The sequence below is a fragment of the Phlebotomus papatasi genome, chromosome 2 (genome assembly GCF_024763615.1).
Source record: "Phlebotomus papatasi isolate M1 chromosome 2, Ppap_2.1, whole genome shotgun sequence".
NCBI classification, from domain to species: domain Eukaryota; kingdom Metazoa; phylum Arthropoda; class Insecta; order Diptera; family Psychodidae; genus Phlebotomus; species Phlebotomus papatasi.
In genome coordinates, this window is record NC_077223.1 from 94,750,256 (window position 1) to 94,775,255 (window position 25,000).

General features: G+C 35.8%; 2 protein-coding genes across 5 annotated transcripts in view; both read right to left on the reverse strand.

Moving 5' to 3' along the window:
• Positions 1 to 4,798, reverse strand: part of LOC129802472 (roundabout homolog 2-like) — a 103,962-nt gene extending 99,164 nt beyond the window's left edge. The window contains exon 1 of the mRNA XM_055848339.1: positions 3,703 to 4,798. Coding sequence (XP_055704314.1) covers positions 3,703 to 3,757 — 55 coding nt within the window. The 5' untranslated portion in view covers positions 3,758 to 4,798. The remainder of the gene's footprint in view (positions 1 to 3,702) is intronic.
• Positions 4,799 to 18,470: 13,672 nt separating this feature from the next.
• The window catches only part of LOC129802481 (dnaJ protein homolog 1), a 34,519-nt gene continuing 27,989 nt past the window's right edge, over positions 18,471 to 25,000 (reverse strand). For all 4 annotated transcript variants that reach the window (XM_055848354.1, XM_055848350.1, XM_055848351.1 and 1 more), the window contains exon 5: positions 18,471 to 19,047. In XM_055848354.1, coding sequence (XP_055704329.1) covers positions 18,814 to 19,047 — 234 coding nt within the window. In that variant the 3' untranslated portion in view covers positions 18,471 to 18,813. The remainder of the gene's footprint in view (positions 19,048 to 25,000) is intronic.

The window sequence follows — 25,000 nt, forward strand, 5'->3', positions numbered from 1 at the left end:
TTAATAAAGCAGATACTTAAGCAAAGTATGACTTCAATGGGAAAATTTTCATATTGAGTTTTCTACCTCCATGTAAGTTATAAGATATTCTTTATGATATGGTTTCCAGCTCTGTGGTTTATCAGATATTCTCTTTGTTCTGTATAATTAATATTTAATGGATCTGATTTTTTGCTATAGTTTTGGAATACCTTATTGTGAATTTATTAAAAAATTCTCTGATAAACAACTTGTAAAATCACTTAACACCATTTTAGAAGGATTTTTTTCTGGTTAAGCTACTATTATCTCAGTGAATTTGTTAATAACTGTATAGTGGCAAGAAATGTGAGGCCTATCTCGAAATACTCCTATCAAATGAATTTTTAGGTCAGTTTAATTTTCTTTTAAAATCCGTATAAAATAATTTCTTATTTAGTCTTTAGTGTTATTCAAGAAATTTATACGCTGACTCAGGATGGCTTTATTTATCCTGCTGCTGCAGTATCATTCTAATACAAAGAAAAGTCAGTCAATTTTTGAACAAGAACGAATCATAATCATCAAATCTAAAGCTCTTATTTGACTAAAAGCCTTTTTATATCTTCCACTGCAATATGCTATCTTATGCCTCTCCCTACAGTTGCTACAGCATTAGCATTTGCAGCAAATAATATCTGAATAGCTTGATACATGACGTGAGTTACACAGGTGTCTTCAGTTTGAGATAAATGGCAAATGTTAGCTTTCCCCTTATAATGTTCTAAAGCACTCATGATCATGATAGGATGCTATTATCAAAAATATACAATGTATTACAAATTTATGTCTGATGATCGCAACTGAAAACTAAATATGACTCATATCTTCACAGAAGCTTATAGAAGTTCTTTAGTGCCATATGCAGCTGTTATTAAAAACACAAAACTAAAGAATTAATTGATATGGAATTATATAATAAAATATACAGAATTTTGGCATTAAATTAATTTATGTTAGATTTAGATTCAGGTTCACAAAAACTTTTTTTTGCATACAAACACAATCAATGCCAAAAATTTTTCATAACTGATTAAATTAGGCTATTCCAAACAACAATTTTAACTAGAAAAATGAGACAAAGTGCAAAAAATGTTGAAAATATTGGAAGTCAGATGACTGAGTTCCAATCTGAGCATTATTCTCACTGAACTTTTACTTTTATAACCGTGGCTATGGAGCTTTTGCACCTAAGACACTTAATTAGTGTACTTAATTAGCCTAGTGATATCAGACCATTTTTCCAGCGTTTTTCCTTCTTAAGGCTATTGTGAAGTCGGCAGCGGCCGTTGCTCAACCCTATATCCTACTCTTATAACTCTTTATAAAATAATATACGTAAAATCTCGAGTGGAATAAACATTAATAAGAACAATCATATTAATAATAAATTGTAATGTTTTAATAAATACTTATTGCAAGTGTTAAAACTGATCAAAACCGGGTGAACAAAAGTACGTCGGAATAGTAAGGGAAGGCTTCCAGGCTTCATACACACTATGGCTCCATAATTTTTCCATATTCCTTTTATCCTTTTATGAATCTGACCTATCTATGGCAATATATTTTACCTAGTCTTAAGTCACACTTAAAAAATATTTTTAAAAAATGAAATGTTCGAAGCTAGAGAGTGTGCGAAGCTTCAAAGCCTTCCCTTACAATTTTTCTGTTAGGTTTACTGTAATCTCATTTTTAAGTAAACGTAGTTATTCTTTAAAATTAATTTCAGACATAGAAAAAAAAACGAATAAAAAAATTTAGACTAGAATAAAAAAAAGTAAAAGCTTTAGGAAATAATACTAATTAAATTAGTTAGTCCCAAAATTTCATCGTCTGATAACGATTTTTTGTAACAACTCATAAGCTGATTTATTTACTCTCATTGACTCTTTGTTTTTCGCTTAAAGTTTTTGAAAAAGTAGAAAAAAAATTAATTATTGAGCATCAGCACAATTTCAAATTAAAATGTCAAATGCATTTTTCTTTTTTTCAATATATTTGGTATAAATTCCTTGCTGTTAATTTTCTTTTTTTTTTTGAAAATTTTACTAAAGTTGAGGCTCGATCTAAAATCGAATCGGGAATGCTTCTAGGGGTTCCTAATTCAGTACCCCGATTTCTAGGGGTTCACCCTTCGTAATGACTAAATTGTTCTGACTTTTCCCTAGTTTTAAAAATATAGATGCGATCAGTCACATTTATTGAGAATCATAGGAAAAAATTAGTACAGTCGAGTTCCTCAAATTTGAACGACGGTTGAATTCAAAATGTAAAATTTGAAAAGAAAGTTTTACGTGGAGTGTGAATTAGAACTATTTTTCTCTGGTGTTTCCTCAATATTATTGTATTATAATTAACTTCCGCAACAAATTCCATTTATTTAGCAATAAATTACATTGATTATATTCTGTAAAATTATCTGTCTTAAATTTGGGAAAGTACATTTCACATGAATTCCGTTACATTTTTGAAAATATTGTTCAAATTTGAGAAGTGGAAAATGTCATTTATACCCCCCAAATGTTCAAATTTGAGGAACTCTACTGTAATTACGAAGCTTGGGATCGTACGAAGCATGGTCACTTTCCCCTATAATAAAGCCAGCGCTTTCTTCATTAAATTACTGAAACCCCTAAAATGATTCTACGAATTTAGGGTAAGTGTGCCTAATTTCGGCATAGTTGCATGCAATCGTCAAAGTCTCAAGTTTGAAATGTAATATTTTAAATACAAATTGATTTTTTTTTATTCTTTCTTTTGTTGCTTGGAATCTTGTAAACAGTTTACCGTCTGTATTTACTCTAAAATCATTCTAAATACATTTTAAAATGAATAAAAATATAGACATAGCTTTGGTGTCCTATTTCGGCCACCTTTATTCTCATAGTTCCTTGCCCTTCGGGAATTCTCCCAATAACTTTTCACATCATCTCGTTTGTCGAAGCTACATTTTTTGTTATTCTTTTGTATTGTAGGGTAAAGTGGTACAAGTTGGACAGTGGTACAAGTTGGACAATGGTACAATTTGGACAGGGCTTTTTGTCTTGATAAATTTAGTACTTCATTTTTATTTGTATATGTTTAATGCTTTAGTTTTATAATTTGGTTCCTTGTGCTTAAAAACAAATTTTGTACTGTATTTATCAAGAAAAAAGCCATGTCCAACTTGTACCGGCGAATTGTCCAAATTGTAACACTAATTCCAAATTTTATCACTTTACTCTATAATCTCTAGAGTTCGTAAAATCTAAAAGTTCATGGAAATTTGAGGAACAAAAAAGGTGACCGAAATTGCAAGCTGGCCGGATTTTGGCACACTTACTCTATAGTTAGCTTTCAAATCTGAATCATGAGTACGCAAGCATTTAGGAGTGATTTAAATTTTGTAAAAAAAAATACTTAAGGCAAGCCGAGCTTATAAACGTGGCCATTTTCTTGAGTTATTCCTTAAAGCAATTCTCTCTTCAAGTGAATAAGCATATCTCCAGCATTTCTTCCCCGCAGGACAAAATAGATTGTTTTCTACTGTAAGTAAATTTGGGGACACGTGTTGGGTAACTTATAGGCAGTAATCCTCCCCCTTCTTGGGGTTGAGGAAAACCGGGTTGGGAGATGAAAAAGCAGCATTAAGGGGCTGTGGGTGTATGTTGTGGCGGAGTAACACAAAGAATGGATATCACTTACCTTGAATGAATGCTGGATACATCACGATGACGAAAAGCCATAAAAGTTGGGTCATTGTTGAGCACAAAAAAGAGAATCCACAACTTTCCTCACACACACAACACTCTTAGTCCCCAAGGGTGACTTCCACCTAAAAAGTCCTCTTAAGATGATTCCATGACCGGAAATCCCTTTTTTATAAAATTTTTAACACACACACTCGAGGGATTTTCCCTCATTTTCTGCCCTCATCTCGTCCTTCTCAGACTTTTGTGCTTCAGTAATTTTCTGATTCAAAGCTAAAGGTTTTTCTCATGTGAACTTTGTTTAAATGGACAAAATCAATAGTGAAACACGATTAATTGACTTTTCAGCATGATTCTTCCAAAAAGCAGAAATCATCACTCTCAGTCGGTGGGATGATTATATATCTGTCCAACAATAAACAGTTCTAGTAAGAAGAGTGATTCACATTTGGAGTATTCCACAAAATTGAAATGATTGTACAACAGATCTATTTTTTGTGTGGATTTTCTTGTGCTGGGATAATCTCTGTCTGTCGTGGAATATTTAGTGGAAATGCTTGTGTTAGGATGAAATTTAAATACTCTTCTGCGAGGATTTTTGCATAGTTGTTGTGGCAGAGTGTACAGAAAAAAAAGTCCGCGGGAGACGAAAAACGGATTAAAATTCACATTCCGAGCTCTAAAATACAAGAGATGATGAATGTTGAAACAAAAAGTGAACACTTTACCACTCTCTTTCCCTGATTCGTGTGATTATTGTACTGTGGAATAGGACACCAGTTTGGGGGATATGGAGCTGAGGGATACGGGGAAGTGTGTGCCGGGATAAAACTGATGAATAAACACAAATTCACTTTGGTGGAAAATTTGGTGTAATGGCAGAAAAAAAGTCAAGTGCAGTATTGAGAGTTTTCACTGTTCACCATCCACCAAATTTCACTAAAACTAACTATTTGCCAAACGCTCTTGCAAGGATCTGTGACAACAAATGCTTGAGGACTCAAGTGTCCAGCCGGATAAAAAGCCAGACTGTGAATGGGACTTCCCAATCACAGAAACGCACTTTCTTGCTGGAAATCTCGGGCTCAACTGAGAGTTGCGATGTTCTGTAGACGCGACGGATGTACTACGAGAGGGTATCTCTTTGGAGGGAAAAGATGTCCCCCTCAAATTCACTTTTAGCATGTGCGGATTTTGCGCCGATCCTAAAAACACTAACACATACACCAATTTCCCCGAATCACTTGCACTCACTGATCCCTCTCATGCAGCTTCAGTGAGGAAGTACGAACCGGTTGTGATTTTTCACATGCACACGTTACTTCCGGCTGCCCAGGATCTACATAACATCCCTAACTCTGGGCTGTTAAGCACTAACTGTTAACACTATCGAGAACAGAGATCAAATATCGAGATTTACAACAATAGCCATGTGCTTTGTGCAGACCGAGAACTCATTTAAATGACTCAAACAGTGAAATCCATGATCCCTTTTTGTGGGAAATCTCTTCGTCCACCCTATAAAAGAAGTCTTCGGCTCGCTATGCAATACTCCATGGCAACACCGTGGAATTCCTCACCAACCAATATCGACATGTCCGCTCAAAGGAACAACGGAAGAAACAAAAAAAGATTGAGTCTGGGGAGAACTAGGTAAGGCAAAGCCGGCAAAGCAGTCTTCATACTAGACTAGAGACTAGAGGTTTAACTCAGTTCCCGAAGGTCTCAAAATCCTCTAGGAGAAAGTGCTCTCCCTTCGAACGTTTATGCCTTTGAATAATTTGAATTTCTTTTGTTTTTCGTAGGAGATTTACACTAAATTATTACGGATTTATCAAAAATTGATGATAAGCCAACTAATATTTAATAGAACTGTGCAAGTCTCTTAGGAAAACTAAAAGAAAATTTACATTATTCGAAGGCATGAACGTTCGAAGGGAGAGTACTTTCCCCTATAGCAATTAATTTTATTGGTTTTTCAGAATATAATTAATCATTTGTCTTTAACCCATTCCTTACCATGGTATTATATATCGTACGCAAATTGAGTGATTTTAGATGATTTATTCCAGTGGCAACTGATACTCGAATTGCTGTCGGGAATGGATTTTTAGTAACTTTAGTTCTTCAATTACTTGGGAAAAATAGTCCGACAGAGATGGGAATACATTTTGTTATTGTTTTCTTGCTTCGCGAAAGGTATTGAAAAATTTTGCTCAAAATGGCAGACGGAAAATTCGACATCCCGTCGAATTTATTTAAATTGGCCTCTTTCCTCTTTCCAGATTTGAATTCTGCTTGCCAATTTGTTTTCTTGGATAGCTCATCTATCTAAACAAATAGAGTTTGTAATGAATTAATGCACAGAATTTAAATTCAGTGACCGTTAAGACGTGTGTTTGAAGGCGAATCCCCGCGCCCCCATAATAGATCATTTTTTTTTCTTTTCAAAAAATTCATCTATTAATCTGTAGGAAACTAATCTTAAAATATGAACATTTTATCACAAGTATTTGTGGTACATTGACTGAATGGGTTAATAATCCAATCTTAAGTTCAAAATGTCTAAAAATTCTTGACTGATAAAAAATTAAAAATGTTAAGCCATATGGCTAAGTCTTAGGTCTGAAACCCGTATAAGGCTTTCAAGCTTCGCGGGCTTTGCACACACTCTGGCTTCGGAATTCGGAATTTTGGGAAACAAAAGAAGTGGCCGAAATTGCAATCTGGCCGAAATTTGGTACAGTTTCAAAATAATGAAATTCACGCTACAGTAGAGTCTCGCTATAGGCCATATTTGGTTCCAGATTTGACACTTGGGTCGCACTATAGTCCATGTCATTTTTTAATATTATCAACGACTTTTAGTATTGAAATTGCTCGACAGCCTCGACGGCTTCCACTTTCTTTGCAATTGTGGTACTTGTCCTCGCTCTCTTCATTATGGATCATAATTATCACAACTAATTAATAAAGTTTGCCAAGAATATTAAAATAATTATGACAAGATTGCATATCGCGTACTAAAAAACATAACCTAACTCAAAATCAGTGTTTTGAAATCAACGGTCGATAAATTGTAAACTATAGAGCGATGGCCAATAGCGGGGTTCTACTGTATTTTAAAATATTTCTTCATGAAAAGTAAAACCGGTTTGACGGTCGGAAAAGTTTTTAGAATATTTGGTGACATTGGAAGGGAATCATCTGTTATGAGGTGCTATCATTAGACCAAATAGTCTATTCTAAGGGGAATATCAAACACCTAAGCGGTTTGAAGAACAAACCGCCGACCAGAAGGGTTTACGACCAATAGAATAGAAATTCAATTCCATTATGACTATATACGGCATGTAGACGGGTTTTGCCCTAAAAGATTCCATACAGAGACCAAGGTTTATCGCGGCCAATTGCCCAGCAGCGACCCAGATCTGTGCCTCCATCCGAACGCTTCCAGGTCATGTTACCTACTGACTGACAGTATCTCCTGTCAGCTAATCCCCCACACGGCGGGCAACAGAACCATACTGCCAGTAAAACGCTTTGCTTGGAGCGATATGCGGGAAATATGAATTTCCCGCGAATAGGAAAGGAAATCCACTAGCCGGGCTCTATTTCGCTACCGGTGGAAAATCTCGACAACAGGCAGAGCACGCAAATCTTTGACAATCTGCCAGAAGTTTGCCGGAACTTGATATCCATCAATCTAATAATCCTGAAATTTTGCAGATCTTCATGATTACCTTTCAGATTAACATATGACTGTGAACATAACCAAAGTTGTTTCTTGTCCATCGGGAGAAGGGATTCCGCGAAAAAAATATAATAAAATTACCTTTAAAATGGCGACTAATGGTTGATATTTCACCTAAATATGTTTAACCGTGACTTTCTTGAATACTATGTAAAAAAAAAGTTCCAGGTGTAGGGTGTACTCCCCATTCAACAATTGCTAACCCAGTTGACGGCCTAATCCACAAATAATAATTGTCCCTCATTCCTATAACACACTAAATCATCATCCTTAGGCGGGTGCTAAAGATTTCTAGGGCTTTTGCTAGAACTAATCGTCTCTATACTTCAGTATAAATAAACATCAGTCGCCACGAACTGTTCACTGTAATGAACTTGCAAAATTTGCGGCATCTTCAGTAACCCATTTCCGCTTTAGATCTTGTGAAATTATTTAGGTCAGAGGTGTGCAAAAACAGTTTGAAACCGAACAAACGTCAAATGAAACTTGTACGTCAATGGTCAAAACGCTACTAGAACAAACTTATTTTGGCGTTTAATCGGTTTCAAACGGTTCTTGCACTCTCCTGATTTAGGGGAACCTTATCAGAGCTTACGGAGCTTACACATGGAAAATCCTATCACAAGGGGTTAATAAGTTATAGTGAACCGTGAGCTGTCATCAGCATATCGATCGACAGATCGAAATCATTTGGCCAGAAATCGACAGATCGGCATTCAAGTAAACCGTGAACGGCAGTTACCTATCCCTTGACCTACCATGTGGAGGATAATAGCAAGAAGTTAGACATCGTTCAAAAAAAAGGAAAAGGGACACTAAAAAAGTAATTCTATTCAGTTTCTTCCGGTGTTCGTCAGAAGATTGTCTTCTTCTCAAATCAAAGACTAATTTTTTCTCCAAAGCTTTCAACCCTCGGTATGCGTCTTCGTCAGTGGGTCAATTATAATCTTTCGAATGATTTGGAATCGTCATTCGTCCTCTTAACACTACACATAGCCACAAAAACTTACTTTTCTTTCTTGAAAATGGGAATTTTTAGATATTATTACTACTTTTTAATTTAGTTTAATTTTTTTTGTCTGTCTGCTGCTTTCTCTTCAGTAGTTTTGTTTCAACTGTAAAAAAAAATAGAATACACAACTGCGTCAGATACAGTATTCTAAAAAAGTAAACTTGTTTAGAGGTTCCATGCCTCCTCTCCCAGAGAAGAATTAGTAAGGCCAATAAACTAGCTAAATCCGATAATAGTAAATAATCCTAGCGAAGACCTTAAATTAATAAAAAAAGAAGGTATTTCCGAGTCTACGAATGTTCAAACCGGCACGAATGTATCTCTATAGGGCAGAGTGCATTGAAGCAGGGGCCCGACTGAAGGGGAATTTCGGAGACGCAATCGATTCCTGTGCACTTCCCTGCTGTTCCAGGCACACGCTCACGCTAAGGGATGATTGTCGATGAGCACATGCGTACATGGGTACTTACAATGAGGAAAGGGAATTGTCGCGGAGGTGAGATAGTCATCTATATTTCCACTCTCCAGTTAGCAAGAGTGAACCGACCAGAGGGAAAAATACACAACAAACTTTTGTCCCTTCCTCAAAAACCGAAAAAAAGAAGTACAGCGGCATTGTTATTGTGTAATCCAAAGCTTAGGGGATGTTGAATTCCTCTCTGTTGCTTCACTCACACATTTACTATATACATAACACTAGCCAGCATGTTATTACTTATTTATCCCACTAATTTACTGTGATTGAATAGAGGATATGAAGGGGCAGCAGAAGTGAAAAATCCACATTGAAATTTCATGATTTTTTTTTCCTCATATACCCCAAAATTTATTCATTTTCGCATTTCATTTCTGCTGCTTTACTCAGGATTTTAACAGACCAAAGAGCATTGATTAAATCTACAGATTCGATAAAAAAAAATTCAGTTGGGATTTTGATAAATTATTATCTTAAAAAATTTTTTTATAATCAAATTCCCTGGATACAGCATTAATCCAGATTAAATGAGTAAAGACTAGGAGAAAATTGATAATTTGAAATACCTAAGCCCCCAATTGTTTTTAAGAGTATTACAAGCTATTTACTCCTCGAACTCCACAGAGAAAGCAGTAGGAGAAAGTGGACGATTTATGCTTCGAACAGTTGATTTTTTTAATGTGTTATAAATTAATTTGGCCCATTATAATATGAATTTTTAATAGCTAGTCCCATACCTCAAATTTTCAGAAAATATCTATATGCATGAAATCCATAAAGAACATAGAGAAAAATTTGAATTGTCCGAAGGTTGAGTCGTCCGAAAGTAGCGCGCTTTCCCCTATATAAACCCTAGATTTTGAGTTAAATTATATTCGACTCCTTACCTCAAAGGCCCCCAAGGTGTCGTATTTTGGTAGAATTTCGGAAATTTTCAGTTTCGAATTTTTTGACGTCACGCAGTTTGTCCGTCTGTGCGTCTGTGTGTCCGGCCGTTACCACGCCTAGAGCCCAAACTGTTAGAGATAGAAACTTGGGATATTCGGGGGACTCCACTGTAAGTCCACTCTCCCCTTCCTCTCCAAAATCATGTTTTTTCGGCATTTCTCGAAGACGCATCGTCCGTTTTGTTCATTTTTACATATGTTTTCGAGATTACTCAAACGTACATTTTGTCCATAATACAAAAATACCGTTGAATCATTCCTAATAACGGGTTTTCAAGGTCGAAGGTTTAAAAGACTATAGAGAGCGCATTTCTCGACCGAATGGTATTATGTTCTGGCTAGTTGGAAAGGTCTTGAAATTCCATACAAGTTTGAGCCAATTTCAATCGTTTATGAACCGGTAATGAACAGATTCATAACACTGGCAAAAATAAAAGGACCAAATTGATCCAAATTTGATCCTTTTGAAAAAAATGGATCAATTTTCGAACTCTAAATGCACATTTATTTATCATATTAGAACATGTTAATTTGATCTATCCTTTGCAAAAGGATCAATTTGATCCTTTAATTTTTACCAGTGAACGGATAATCAATTTTTGTACGGAATTAAATTATATTACTCCTGAAGTGTATTTTGGGCAATGTTTTGAGTGATTAATAAATCAATTCATATCGGTTGTGAAACGGTAATGAACCGGTCATGAACCGATAAGTAATGTTTGTTCGAAAATCGAAAATCGACTCTTAAAACCATTTTGATGATCTTTCAAGTAATTTAGGAATCAATTTAAATCAGTTGAGAACCAGTAAGCAGTAAATGATGCAAAAGTACTTTTGAAGTATAGCATCTAAGTCACGAGTTCGAGAACTTCGCAAGGCCTGGGACGTTTTACCACAATATATTACTAGAACTCAAATAAGAGAACAAATAAATAAAGTTCGTACCATTACCATAAGGTCACTTTACAGAACTCAAAATTTTTCTGTATTCGTTTTATTTAAATTTAAATTAAATTTATTTAATTTTTTTCTTCAAAATACTTTGAATTGAATTAATTGACAATAGATTATTGTATTTTTTGACACTGCAACGGCTCTCCCATATTTCCATTGAAGAAATGCTGATTTTTATGGTTTTCCAGTGTATCAAAACCATAAGGTCACTTGTCAATAATCACATTTTCTTCTATATATATTTTTTTATTAAATTTTTTCCCCAAAATACTTTGATTGGATCCTATTTATGATATTTTTTTGACAGTGAAACATCTTTCTTAAATTTGAATTGAGAAAATATCAATTTTATACGTTTTTGATCGTAAAACTACGATAATGTCAATAAATTCTTTTGTAATGTTATTATTCGAGATAATTCTTATGCAAATCTTTAAAATTAGTAATTCCAACGTTTTCTGAAGTATTTCAAGGATGTGATTAGGCATACTATCGATTAAATTTTCGATGAAATTATCTTCAGGCTTGTTCCAGGTTTCCAAAATTGCAGATTTTAACTCCAAGACGTAAGTGTATTGGCAAATATCGGTGAAAATATGGCAAACAAGAATCCCCCAAATATTCTCAATTGGATTGAAGTCGGGAGTTCAAGAGGTCAGGTGCTCACACTAAAATTTTAATATTCTGAGCTCGGATCCAAAATAAAGGTTTTGCGCTCACATGGATTCGAGCATTATCCTGCTGGAATATGAACGTCTTAGCGCCGGGGTGTACTGAAATAAAAGATAGCAGACCATTTTTGTGATCTTCAATATAGTCCTGGCTTTTCGAATAATGGATTTATTTGAAAGGTCTTGAAATTTAGAAACGACTCGTTTAGTCCTAATCTGTAATGAATCGACTAAGTACCGCTAAATAGCTTGTTTCTTTCAATATTTCAATTTATTTTTTCTGACTTAGAACCTAAAGATGTGAGATATCGACTTCCAGCCTCTGACAACCCTCCCCCATAAGTGCACGTGCTCTAGGAACTTTTCACTCTCCCCTCTCACTCTCCTTCTTCAAAACCGGGTTTTGGTTTATTTTAAAAAGAATTCTAACGATTTATCTTACTACTGCTCGAACTCTAAGCAGAGAGCAGTTGGATAATTGGATTTTTTTTCAACTTGCCACCGCTCTGGAACTTAACCCATTCCTTACCATGGTATCGCCATGTTTAGGAAAAAATTAAATTCATTTAATCATAACTTTTGAATCCTTGTTACAAGATAAGTCAAATTTGACCCAAAGTTACTTAGATGTATTGGCTCTAGATACGTGAAAACAATAATAGATTTTTATTAATAATGCAAAAATAACCATTTCGTCGCCACTTTTTACCACTTTTCGCCAGTTTTGTAAAATTTGTAACCACTTCTCGCCACCCACTTGAAAAGAACCACACTTGGTTATTTTAGGCAATGCTATGAAAAGAATACATTCACCATTTCTCTTTCCTTGTGATCACTTTATCATTACTCTCTTTAAATGATTTTTCTTCACTTTTATTTGAGAAATCAAATTATGGGGCTTTTGCAGAAAGTAAACAATGCAGATTTGACAACTGAGAATGTACGAAGTGAAGTTAGCGTCGCCTATTGAAAAGATATGGCGACAGGTGGTAAAATCAATTCCAGAATATTACCACTTCTCGCCATGCCTCATTTTTATACAAAAATAATATAAAATGAAATATTAATTGACTAAATACAAATTTTATGTATTCCACAAGTGCAATTAAATATTCAATAGACAAATTATTTACCCAAATAGGTATTTTTGGCCTGATGAAAATTTGACGACACTTAGTACATTTGGTAAGAGATGTTGGATACGATGCACTTGCTTAAAATATTGCTCTAAAAAGTGATCAAAATCGTGAATCCAAAACGAATAATTATTATTTTTCGATTCTATGCGTAGAAGCAGAAACAATACAAAAAAATTGCGACTCATTTATTTCATAAATTGCGAAAAATAGCGATTTCAATGTAAGTGGCGAGAAGTGGGGCACTGGCGAGAACTGGTGATTCCACCCTATGAGCCTTTGTATGACGGTCTTTGATGACCCTCCGTAAGTGGACATTATCTCTGGTGATCTTTTCTCCTTTTACTCATCAACCCCTTCTATCCCTAAAAACCATGTTTTTCGTCTTTTTCTTTCGAAAACGACTCTATAGACTTCTTTTATTTTCGGATATAAGATAGCTTAGGCGAACTTTTTGTTCAGTTATAGAACGTCAAAGGTCAATCACTTCGAGTGACTCATTTTCTAGTAACCGACTTGGTTAAATTTTAATTTTTTGGAAAGGTAATGAAATTTCTTATCCATCTATGTCAGTCGCAAGATAATAAATTGATCAAGTAATCGAAATTTATTTATTTTTAACACGAATTATTTTCGATACTAACAGAGATAGATGATCATTTTATTAGATTTCCAAGATGTTTCTTTTTGTTTGATTGTATACAACATCAACCCTCTGATTCAAAAATGCATTAAATTGTGATTATTTCTTTGACATATTTGTTCTAAGCGAGATCAAAACTTTTATAAGCATTTTTCTTGCATTGTGCAACTTTTCCACCCTCTGAATTTGCAAAAGAAAACCATATTATATTGCTCTTCTTGTTGAGGAAAAGACTGGCTGAATTGGCGTCACGTGGCGCTAACATAAAATAACTTCTTTTCCTTTCTACACTTTTCACATTACGACCATTTTTCATTTTCGTCTCTTTTTACCCTTCAAAATTTGTCACTTAGAAATTTGTGGAAGAGAATTTAATTATAAATGTGTTGGAGATGTGATATTGTGCAATTTTTATGGTGTTTCCTTTGATATTTGCCGAATTGTAATCGTGCGACACAACAATTCGTTCATCCCGCAGCAATGTGAGTGAAACATCAAATGAAATCCTTTAACATTTGATGGTCCCTCTGGTGAAAATGAGATATATTTCGTGATAACAGTCATTTCAGAGATGGGTGATGTGCTTAAAATCGGGTCACAATTTATCAAATATCAATCTGCCGTCGTTTCCCCTCGAAATTCAATTAGGACAGCCGTCGAAGTGCAAAAACCGAGGATGTGAAAAGGATGGTCCAGTGCCAAAAGGGAAAGAAGACTGTACAGTGCCAAATTTTGTGGGGTAGAAATGGAAGGCTATTTTCGACAATTGAAGGTAATTGTGGTGGAATTTATGAAAATTGAAATTTCATTACGATCTTCTTGGGAAAATCAAGATATCCTTTTAGGAGAAATATCTCGAAAATTGTTGTGCTTCAGAAGCTCTTTAATTTTGCCATTATTGCTTAACAATAGCACATTTTCTCATAAGACCAGTCATTACTGATTAATCTAACCCACGATTGCAAAGTTTAATGTTTATGAAGCACAATTTTTGTTATGAGGCTATTGTACTCCTTAATTATGCTTTTGCTCTAGTTTTCAAAGCAAAAGAATTTTAAAAAACGTCTACTTGAGCGTGCAAAGACCTTTCAGCAATAAAAATATTTTAAAATACAAACAATCTACGGTAATTTACCAAACGTCGGACATACCGAAAGTCCACTATAAAGTATTATTTCAGCACAGAAAGCATATAAAAGTTGAGCTGTTTCTTAAATTGAAATAAATGAAAATTTTTTAATCTAACCTGAAGTAACCATATTCGCAAAATCCTTCAGTTCGTTACGAACGAAATAATCAATCTTAGAAAAAATAAACGGTAAAATAGCTTTCAGAAAAAAGTAATTTTCGGGTTTAAAACTTTGTTTAGAAACAATCTCAATAACAATAAAATTATCTACAGCTATGTTTTCTCTTTGCAAAAATAACTCCAAAAGTTTCAGATTCAGTTTTATTGCATTAACGTATTTAAAACCTTTATGAAACCACTATAAAATTTTCTAATTCAGAAAGAAAAAATGCTATAAAAATGACAGGGTTAGATTTAAAAAAAATTGAAACTATACAAAAACCATTAGTAGAAATACGATAAGAAAATCGTTATTGCAAATTTTTGTAAATAGATAACCGTTATTAAAAACTTAAACCTGTTCAAAACAATTAATCACTCATTTCCAATAAATCATAATCATTTCAAGGCGTTTATCCACGTGATTGCCTTAAGGGCCCCGCCCTTCAGATTCCCTAACGGATCTAACATACTCTAGATTTTCATGTTTACTAAATTGCTAATGCATAATCAGAGTTAGAATTTCCAGAATTTCCAAATCGGTAGGTGTGCAAGAACCGTTGGAAACCGAATAAACGTCAAAATAAGTTTGTTCTGGTAGCGTTTTGACCATTGACGTACAGTCGAGTTCCTCAAATTTGAACTCCTCAAATTTGAACGACAGTTGAGTTCAAAATGTAAAATTTGAGGTTATGTGAAGAAAGTTTTGCGTGGAGTGCCATTTTTCTCTGGTATTTCCTCAATATTATCGTTTTATATTTACTTCCGCAACAAATTCCATTTATTTCACAATAAATTACATTGATATATTCTCTAAAGTTGTTTATCTTAATTGACGGAAAGTGCATTTCACATGAATTCCGTTACGTTTTTGAAAATATCGTTCAAATTTGAGGAGTGAGAAATGTCATCTATACCCCCCAAATGTTCAAATTTGAGGAACTCTACTGTACATGTTTTATTCGACGTTTATTCGGTTTTAACGGTTCTTGCACGCCTCTGCTCTAGAACCTCCAGAACCGTCAGCGTTCCTGTAACGATATCTACGATGATCCAACATGAACTCACTCTCATTACTAATCCTCTCTACGATATCCCTCCCCCTCCCGAAGGGGTATATATAGGTTGTCTAGAGGAATGCTTTATTAGGAGAAATCGACGCCGTTCAGAGAGACGTCTATGTCGTCAATTCTAATACCAACGGTGGTTTAACCCTTTAAGGACGAATGAGAGACCGGTGTTCCAAATGTAAAAACTATTTTTCGGACTATTTAGAGGACAAAATAACTTTCTTTAGTCGAAAAAAAAGTGTTTTTATTTTAGAGACACAGGTGTCCCACTCGTCCTTAAATGATTTACCAGAGGATTTACCAATTGGAGAAAAGCTAGTTCTAAGTGGTACAAGCCTGACTTTTCTCTGATGTCAACGCTCCAACGCGCGAACGTTCGTTTTAAATTACTTACTTAGGTGGCTACAACGTACCTTTAAGGGACCGGGCCTCTCAGACTAACCTCCTCCAGTCATGGCGACTTTCCGTCAGCTTGCTCCAGAAACGTAGCATATAGGTCGCTATCGAAAAATCCGTCCTATAGGAGGCTCCTTGCGAGTTTTCGTAACAATCTTACTTTTACGGAGAGGGGTTGTTAGCCCCTCCGCCCACCCTCCCTAGAAGGACCAGAACCCTTTTTCGTTAGCCTCAGGTTTGTGACTTCCCACTGGGGTTGGTTACTCAATCTTCTATCACTCACATGAGTGTACCAGGGCCTACCAGCCATCTAGCCCGTTTGAAGGTGAACATAGGAATTGAGAGGGACAGCCCGTGTGTCGCATTACATCTCATTTAGACTTTTTACCATTTAGACGTTTGTTTTATAGCATTAATCTGTCGTTTTGTCCCTTAACTCTTTCGTCTCCTTTGGGACTCTGGTCACCCATGGAAAAAAGATTGTTTTTGGACTATTCAGAATCGATAAAAATCCGATTCTTGTGGATGATTACAAACTATAAGGATGTCCAAATCTAGGATATTTTTTGCAGAATCCCAATTAACTCCTGAGCTAAGATATTCTTGGTCAAAAATCGTGAATTTTCGATTTTCTGCTTCCTTGCAGATATTGTGACTTTTTGATATTTCTAGACCAGAATAAGGAAAAACCTCTCGGGGCCAATAAGTATGATAACTAACAATTACAGATTACATAAATTCGAAAAATATTTTTTTCTTCAATTTTCAAAAAACTTGTTCAAACTTTATGGGTACTCTCGTCCCCAAAAATCTAGAGGTCAAATGTGAGGTTATCCCGCCAATGCCCGCCATTTGCTTTTTGACACCAACCTTGTACAGTAGACTCTAACTCAATCGGCTCTTTTTCAATCGCTCGACAAATTTTGTTGACAATTTTCACGTTTAATTATGAAGCTAATTCGCTCAAAGTCACTATAGTTCTTCCTATTTTATCGTGATTCTTTGGAATTGATCGCTTTTTGTGGAATTTACAAAGGCTTTGACGCTCAATTCTATCGATAAACCGGATGCTATTTTGCCCCATATTCCCGATTGAGAGAGAATCTACTGTAACAAAATTTTAAGCAGGAGCGACATTTTTGCCAATATGGCCGATAATTTTGACATTTGGCTGCGTGGGAGATTGTTTTCTGGGAAGTTTTTCCTATTCTTCCTGGTTTTGGTGAATTCTGATTGTCCAGAGAGTGTTTTTTTTTTTGGCTCTTGAAAAAGCTTAATGTGTCTACAATAACATCCGGAAAGAGTTAAGCTCATGAAACGAGATGAGAAATGCTAGGTCAGCTCCTTGCAAACAAAGAGAAAATTCGCATCGTTTGAAGGTTCACTCTGTGCGAACCATGCCTACATGCGAATTTTCTCTTTTTCAACATACTTCCGCTTTCGCTGTACGCAAAGTTACAGAATAACTTTTCTAGCAGTCGCTAAGGGAAGCTCGTGAACCTTTCACTATTGAAGCGTTCACAGAGTTAGAGGCTCCCCCATCTCTGGGGAAGAGTAGGACAAGGCAGGGGCTGTTTGGGACGTTGATTTTTCTGACATAATTTGGTGCTTCTAGCTGGTAAAAATTATAGCAATCTCATCTCTGGATTAAGGCTTAAATCTCTGCAATATTCAATATTAGCCCTGTCCCAAATATCCCCACTCTCCCCTATATCAAAGAAAATGTGAAAAATCAAGCAAGTTTAAGCAACAAAAGCTTTCCATCTCTTTTGTTGCAAGCCATGTTTGATGGAATTAAGTGCAAGGAAGGCTTTTGACAAAGAAAGCTCCTTGCCTAATAAACTCAAGAAGATCAATAAACCATGCTTAGTCATTTTCTTCTGGAAAAAAAAATTAGGACAATTTATTGGCGCCAAAAATCTCTTTGACGTCGAACAAAAGATTGGGGCGCCTTTTGCAAATCTCAGCAGAAAATGATAATGGTATCTATGCTCCTTCGTGACATATTGAATGATTCTTCTGGAGCACACTTCATTTCCATTAATTTCATCGATATTCTCCGAGAAAAGCCTCACCCATTCTTTCCACTTAACCACAGAAAAACATCCCCAGCCATAAAATCGACTATTTACTGCGTGGTTTGTCGTCTATTTTTCGCATGGCAATCAGGCGAGGGTTGAGGTGCTTCTCATTGCTTTCTCTATGCTATTTTCAGTATCAAAAATCTCTCCTAATGCTCTCTGTCTGTGTCATATCGTACTCACCCTCTGTCTCTACATTTTTGTCGATTCTCCGCCTTTCTCCAAAAAAAATACAGCATAATCCTGCGAATCAATATTTTTCTCTCATTAAAATTAATTCCCCTTGACGAATTTTCTATTGAACAAACACGGGTGTGAGAAGGGAAGCGATGATTGAAAAAAATAAAATTTTATTCATACTATAAGATAGTGTTACGATTTTTTATAAATTAAATTTATATAGTAATTTCTCATTTTTTTTTTCATTAAATCTCTTAATAGAATTTAAGAAAGACATTAATAAATTAAACTTTTCTCTCTTTGCTTCATCTCTGCATGTGATGTTTGCCGTGAGCGCGTGTTGACAATAAAATTGGACAGGGGATTCTCATACGGATGATATTCCACTCTGTAGACCTTTTTTTTTTGGGGTAAAAGTCACAAAAGAAGAAAAAAATGTATCTGTGTGGTATTTATATAGGAAGAGACAAGGAGGAGGATCAAAAAAAAAAACTAATCAATTTGGCAAGAGATCAGAGAGAAGCTCCTTCTCGGCCGCGGTCAATTTTTCAGGGAATTTGATATCAAACGCAATGAGGAGGTCCCCTTTGCGATTTGTCTCCTTGGGGAATGGCAGTCCATATCCTTTAACTCTCTTTACAGTATTGGGCTTAATGATTTCCTGCATTGTGCTAATCCGTATCTTCTCTCCATCCAACGTGGGAACTTCAAATACCACTCCACATAGAGCCTGCAAAGAAAAATAGACACACGTCTTAAAATCATGAATCACCCCGAGGGATACACACAAGGTTATCCATTTGGGCTGCTCATTCTTTTCTTTAATTTCAAAGGTAACCGGGAAGACCTTTAAAATCTTAAAATACAGGAAATTTTGAAATATTTGACTCGATTCGTAAATCTTTAATTTTGACGCTAATGGCTCCGGCACACCTTTTAGATCAGGAAAATTTCATGAAGTCGATATTCGAATCCTTTTCTTTCTCACGTGCTTTACATATGTCTATCTCATTCTCTCGCACTCTTCTTCTTCTTTTAAACATCACTCCAAATTCAATTTAGCTCGATCGAATTTGGTATGCAAAAGAATGAGACAATCATATGCAAAACACGTGAGAAAGAGAGGGATTCGAATTTTGACTTCATGAAATTTTCCTGATCTAAAAGGTGTGCTGAAGCCATAATGACTCTGGTACATCTTTTAGATCAGGAAAATTTCTGGTAATCTAAATTCACATCCCTTTCTTTCTTAAAAGCTTTGCATATCTCTATCCCATTCTTTCGTACTCTTCTTCATCTTCTTTTGAACGTCTGAATAAATTAAATTTAGGTCGATCAAAGGAGAATGGTCAAATCCGGTCCCGGAATCGCCACGAACGGGACCTATGTCATTGGATAGACATTGGTATAGGTAACAACTTTTGTTCTGGGATCAATGTTCTAAACCATGGAGGAAAAGTTCTAGAGCATAAAAAGTATTTCTTAGAAGAAAGAATGGTCAAAAGTATATATGGGCACCAGTTCACCTTGATCCAGAGATGAGAGTAGGCGCATTTTGTAGATACTAGTATAATATTAAAAAATTGCGGGAACCCAGGACGATAAACACTGAGAGTCCTTGTGAAAAGGCCTCTATCCTTCCGATAAATCACTATTTTAACAACAAATTACACAAGAACTGCTAAAGCGATCTTGATGAAATTCAGTATAAGGTCAGTATATTACCTAAACTTTTTATACATACATACCACCCCCTCCCCCCACCCTCCATTCTGATAGCCCCCATAAAAAATGAGAGCATTTTACTTTATAACTCCTTTCTGAGAAGAAGTATTTTCAACAATCCTCATGAAGAATTTTTTGATCGAACTTGACTGAATGAAAAAAATGAATAACTAATAATATTAACAATCATTTTCTAGATTTTTTATATTTCATTTTTCGCCTCATTAAGATCTGTTGGTACGTGAAAGAAAGAAACATATCCTCATTGTATAATCTAATTGGCATTAGTGGTGATTTTTTTGTTATTGTAATCAAGGTTTTGGAGTTGCTTCTCAATTTATTGTCTACAGAAGTTGTACTAATTTGCAATTCAGTGGATTAATAACAATTTGTGCGAAGGAATTCTTTCTAAAGCGTGTCCCGAATTTAAATGTTAAGTTTTCGACGTGAAGTTAGTTACAGTAGGAATTAAGTTTTGTTTTGATTTTTTTGACGATTCAAGAGAATTTCGTCAGGTTTCAGGTTTTCATTTCTGAAAAAAATATTGAGAAAGGTTGTGTTTTGGCTGACAAAAGTGATAAAAATGGAGAACCTGCGCAAATTGATCGTGGACACGTACCTAAAGAATCCAAATGCGAGCTATTCTGAAATCGGAAGGATCACCGGAAAGTATCCATCCACGGTGCGAAGGGTTATATTACGCTTCAAGGAACTCAAGACTATTGTTCGATAGCCAGGATGTGGCAGAAAACCTGGAGCTGTAGACAAGCGGATGGAGAAGAGAGTGTTGGCGCTTTTCCAGAAGCAACTTTGCCTTTCAGTCAGAGATGTGGGTAAAAAGCTGGGTATCTCCAAGAGCTTAGTGCAAAGAATCAAAGAGAATAACGGATTGATAACGTACAAAGCTGAAGCTGCTCCCCATCGCACGGACAAGCAGAGGCAAAGTGCCAAAACGAGGTCGAGAAATCTGAGTGATCGAATTTTGAAATGCTTTCAAGGATGCATTTTGATGGACGACGAAACTGTCGTAAAAGGTGAATTTACTCAGTTGCCCGGCCAACAGTTTTACACGGCGAAGACTCGTACGGGTGTAGCCAGCAAGTACAGATTCAAAGAGTACGACAAGTTCCCGAAGAAATATGTGGTTTGGATGGCAATCTGCTCTTGTGGACGTCGGAGCGAAGAATTTTTCATGACAGGGACGATGAACGCGGATATCTATCTTAAAGAGTACCTCCAAAAACGACTTTTGCCACTGTATCAAAGCCATGACATCCCTCCTCTATTTTGGCCTGATTTGGCATCATGTCATTACGCGAAAGCCACCCTGGAATGGTTTGCCAACAACAATATCAAATATGTAGATAAGAAGGGAAACCCGCCCTGCACTCCAGAAGTCCGCCCCATTGAGAAATACTGGGGAATTTTGAAAGGAGACTTGAAGAAGAAGGCTAATCCAGCCAAAGATTTGCAGGACTTCGCACGAAAGTGGAAGAAAGTCGTCATAGATCGTGGGGACGACCTTGTCCAGAGCCTTATGAGGGGAGTAAAGAAGATGGTGCAAAGATTTCGCGGAGAAACCGCTTGAATAAAAAACCATAAAGTGGATTTGAATCACAATGAAATACCCTTTCAAGAAATAAGGGAAGAGTACCAGCGATCGGCAGTGTTCCTCGGATCGTCAGGTTAATACCACATTTTTGCTCCAAATTAAATGATTTTTTAAAAATTATTAGCTACTTTTTACCATTTAACTCTCACAAGAATACAGTGCATTAACTCAGATTTAATTTATAAAATCAATTTTCCCTGAGACATCTCATTAAATTCGTAACGATCCGAGGTACAGAGTGCAAGTTTGCAATTACACATATTTTTTATTAATTTATTGTAAAAATTAAAAATTCAAAAGCACAGATATAGTTAAAGGGATCACTAATGTATCAATTAGCATACATACAAATACTAAATAATGTTTTGGGGATTATATTTTCAACTAAGTATGGAGCATGTCTCTTAACATTCCGATCCGGGGTACTCTTCCCTTATAAATAGTATTTTTATATGTACTATAGTTTTTTAATGAGAGTCATTTGTCTTGGATTTAAATTCGGGACACGCTTTATGTGACTTCTGACAATGTCACGTGAGCTGAAATAGCAATGTCACGGCTATAGAATCGCATTTTCGAAAAAAACTCTCCTAAGATTCGAACCCAATTTGTCATATGGCATTGCCAGAGCGTTACAGAATTCCCCTCCTGGTAGAAGTATCACTGTTAACTTTATTTCTGTCACAATATTACCCGCGTACCACAGGAATTATTTTTAAGGCACTGAGAGCTCTTCTTAAAACTTCCGAAGAAGAGCTTCAGCTATCACTTGACTAATATGGTGATAAATGTGATTTCCCGACAACCTGCACAATGCACTCTACATGTTAGTAGTCTCATTGAAAAAGAAGGAGAAGTTCAAGTATCTCGAGATGTTATTCACAAGTGATGGTAGGATGGCCGCGGAGTCTTTTGGCTAAATTAAGGGTTTTCAAAACCATGTTTATTCCTATTCTCACTTATGGTCATGAGATTTGGGTAATGACCGAAAGTATAAGATCACAAGTACAAACTACCGAAATGATGTACCTCCGAGCACTTAAAGGACTCACTCGTCGACATCGAGTGAGGAACGTAGTCGTTTGTGAGGAACTAAAAGTCGAGGAGTTGCTTCTTCGCGTTGAGAGATCACAACTTCGAAGGTATGGTCATGTTCAGCGCATGAATGAAGAAATATTCCCAAGAAAAGTTATACAAGCCATTGTGAAGAGATCTCGACCTCGGGGCAGATCTAGAACAAGGTGACTGAATCAAATTCAGGATCTTGCCTTGGAGATTATGGGAGATTATGGGAGATTATGGGATCGAACCCGACATCTTCCTGAAGTGGCGGAGGACCGACAGACGTAGGCTGTTAGCATTAATTTCATGGACCCTCGACCCCAATAGCTTTAGAAAACCAATTAGCTTTATTGAATTTAATTCCAAGAGACAAGAGGACGGACAATTCTACATCGTTTGAAAGAATGCCTAGTTCCTCCATGGAACGTTGTACGATATAATTATTATAAGGCACTTTTATCATAGCATTACTGCGGATCTCAGTGGCGCAATAGGCAAAGACCATTGGCACTTGGGCGGTGAGATCTCTGACTCGATTCTCACAGCTGTGAGTTCGAATCCCGGCCGGGGCAAGTAACTGAATGTCGAGAAAAAGACATTTTTCACTGTGATAAAAACCCAAAAAAACCTTCAGGAGCACGGAGGAAGCATTCACTATGGAGAAGGTGTTCCTGGGCGATCTAAGATCAGCAAATTCTTCCAACATGAGGCACATTGTAATGATTACATTATAATACCAATAATAAAGTGTCTCGATACGATTAATAATAATAATAATAGCATTTAACCTGCCCCACTCTGTACTATACCTCTCCACAGATGCCAATAAAATAAAAAAGAACAATTCTCAAAATTTAGTGAACAAAAAGCTCACATCCCATAAAAGATAATTCATGTCACCAAAATTCAATGTAAATTGTACGACTCTTTGCGAAGGCGTTCAACACGTTTTTCTCTTGTTCGATTCTTTATTTATCTTTCTCACTCAATGACCAAAGTGATATTAAATTTATTCTCCTCATTATTCTTCAACTCGCACGCACAATCTTTACCCCCGAAAAAATGCCCAAAAGAGACAAATAAATAATTTATAGTGTATTAATCATTTGACTTGGGCAGAATTTCCTCTTCTCTTTCAATGGACTAGACAAGTTTTCCGGGTCGTAAAAAAAACAGAGCTCAGCACACTAACAAGATTTAACGAGATTCCTCCGCAATTGCCCAAAATCACGTCTGTGTTGGTCGCAATTTTGGTCAGATTGACTCATGGATGAGATTGAATTTCACTGTTAAGATCGACCAATTCCTCAATCTCATGTCAATATTTTCTTAATGCCTTTGCAGAGTGGTTTTTTTTGCACTGTATTTACTCCAAGATCCGATCAATTAGAAGTTGGGGGCTAAAAAGCTACGCAATCTCTTGAACGCTTGAGCAGCTGCCAGAGGTTAACGAGTTTGCGATAAATTTGCTCTTTTGCCTTTAGAGATGTTCAGTATATCTCCCGTAAAAAGCTTAATCTTTTCAATATGGATTTATTTTTATACGAAAAAAAAACAAACACCAATATCGCCAAATTTTCCACTTTTCATCTCCCACGCTGAAATTCTCTGCTGCAGATTATTAAAGGCAAATCCTTTTCAATTCTGCCACTAAAACACAAAATAATCCCCATACAGAGAATATTTGGACGCCCTGGCAGTTTGCAAATTAAACATCCACAGTTCTCCATGAAATAATTTAGAACGTGCATTATTGAAGACATTCATGGGGATATCGCAACCAATCTGCAAATTATCCAACTAAATACCAAAAATGATTATCCTGTTGATTGTTCGTTAATATCTCTAGAATTGTAAAAAACCCATTTGAACACCATTGTTTCGCTTTACCCAGGATTATAGCAATGAAAGTTAATTAAAAAATAACTAAATTAAAACTTTAGCAAAAACACATCATAGCAATTGGGGTGGTTTGATGACAATTTAGTCTTCTATATCATCCGGTCCAATATTCAATTTTTCTCGGATAAACGTATTAATGAATTTTTGATTTTTAAATATGAGAGATCTGCATTATTTTCTCCAATTTACTGTCTGTTTTTTTTCAATTTTGGGCTAGAGTTTAAACGATAAGAGATATCAACTTCCGCTCTTCGATGACCCCCCTCTGCCACCCATTAAAAATTCCCTTGAACGATTTCTCTCTCTTTTTAACTCATTTTAATCAAATTTAAATTTTGCTTTGAAAGGTTTTGAAATATACAACTGAGTTGCATAATGTCCT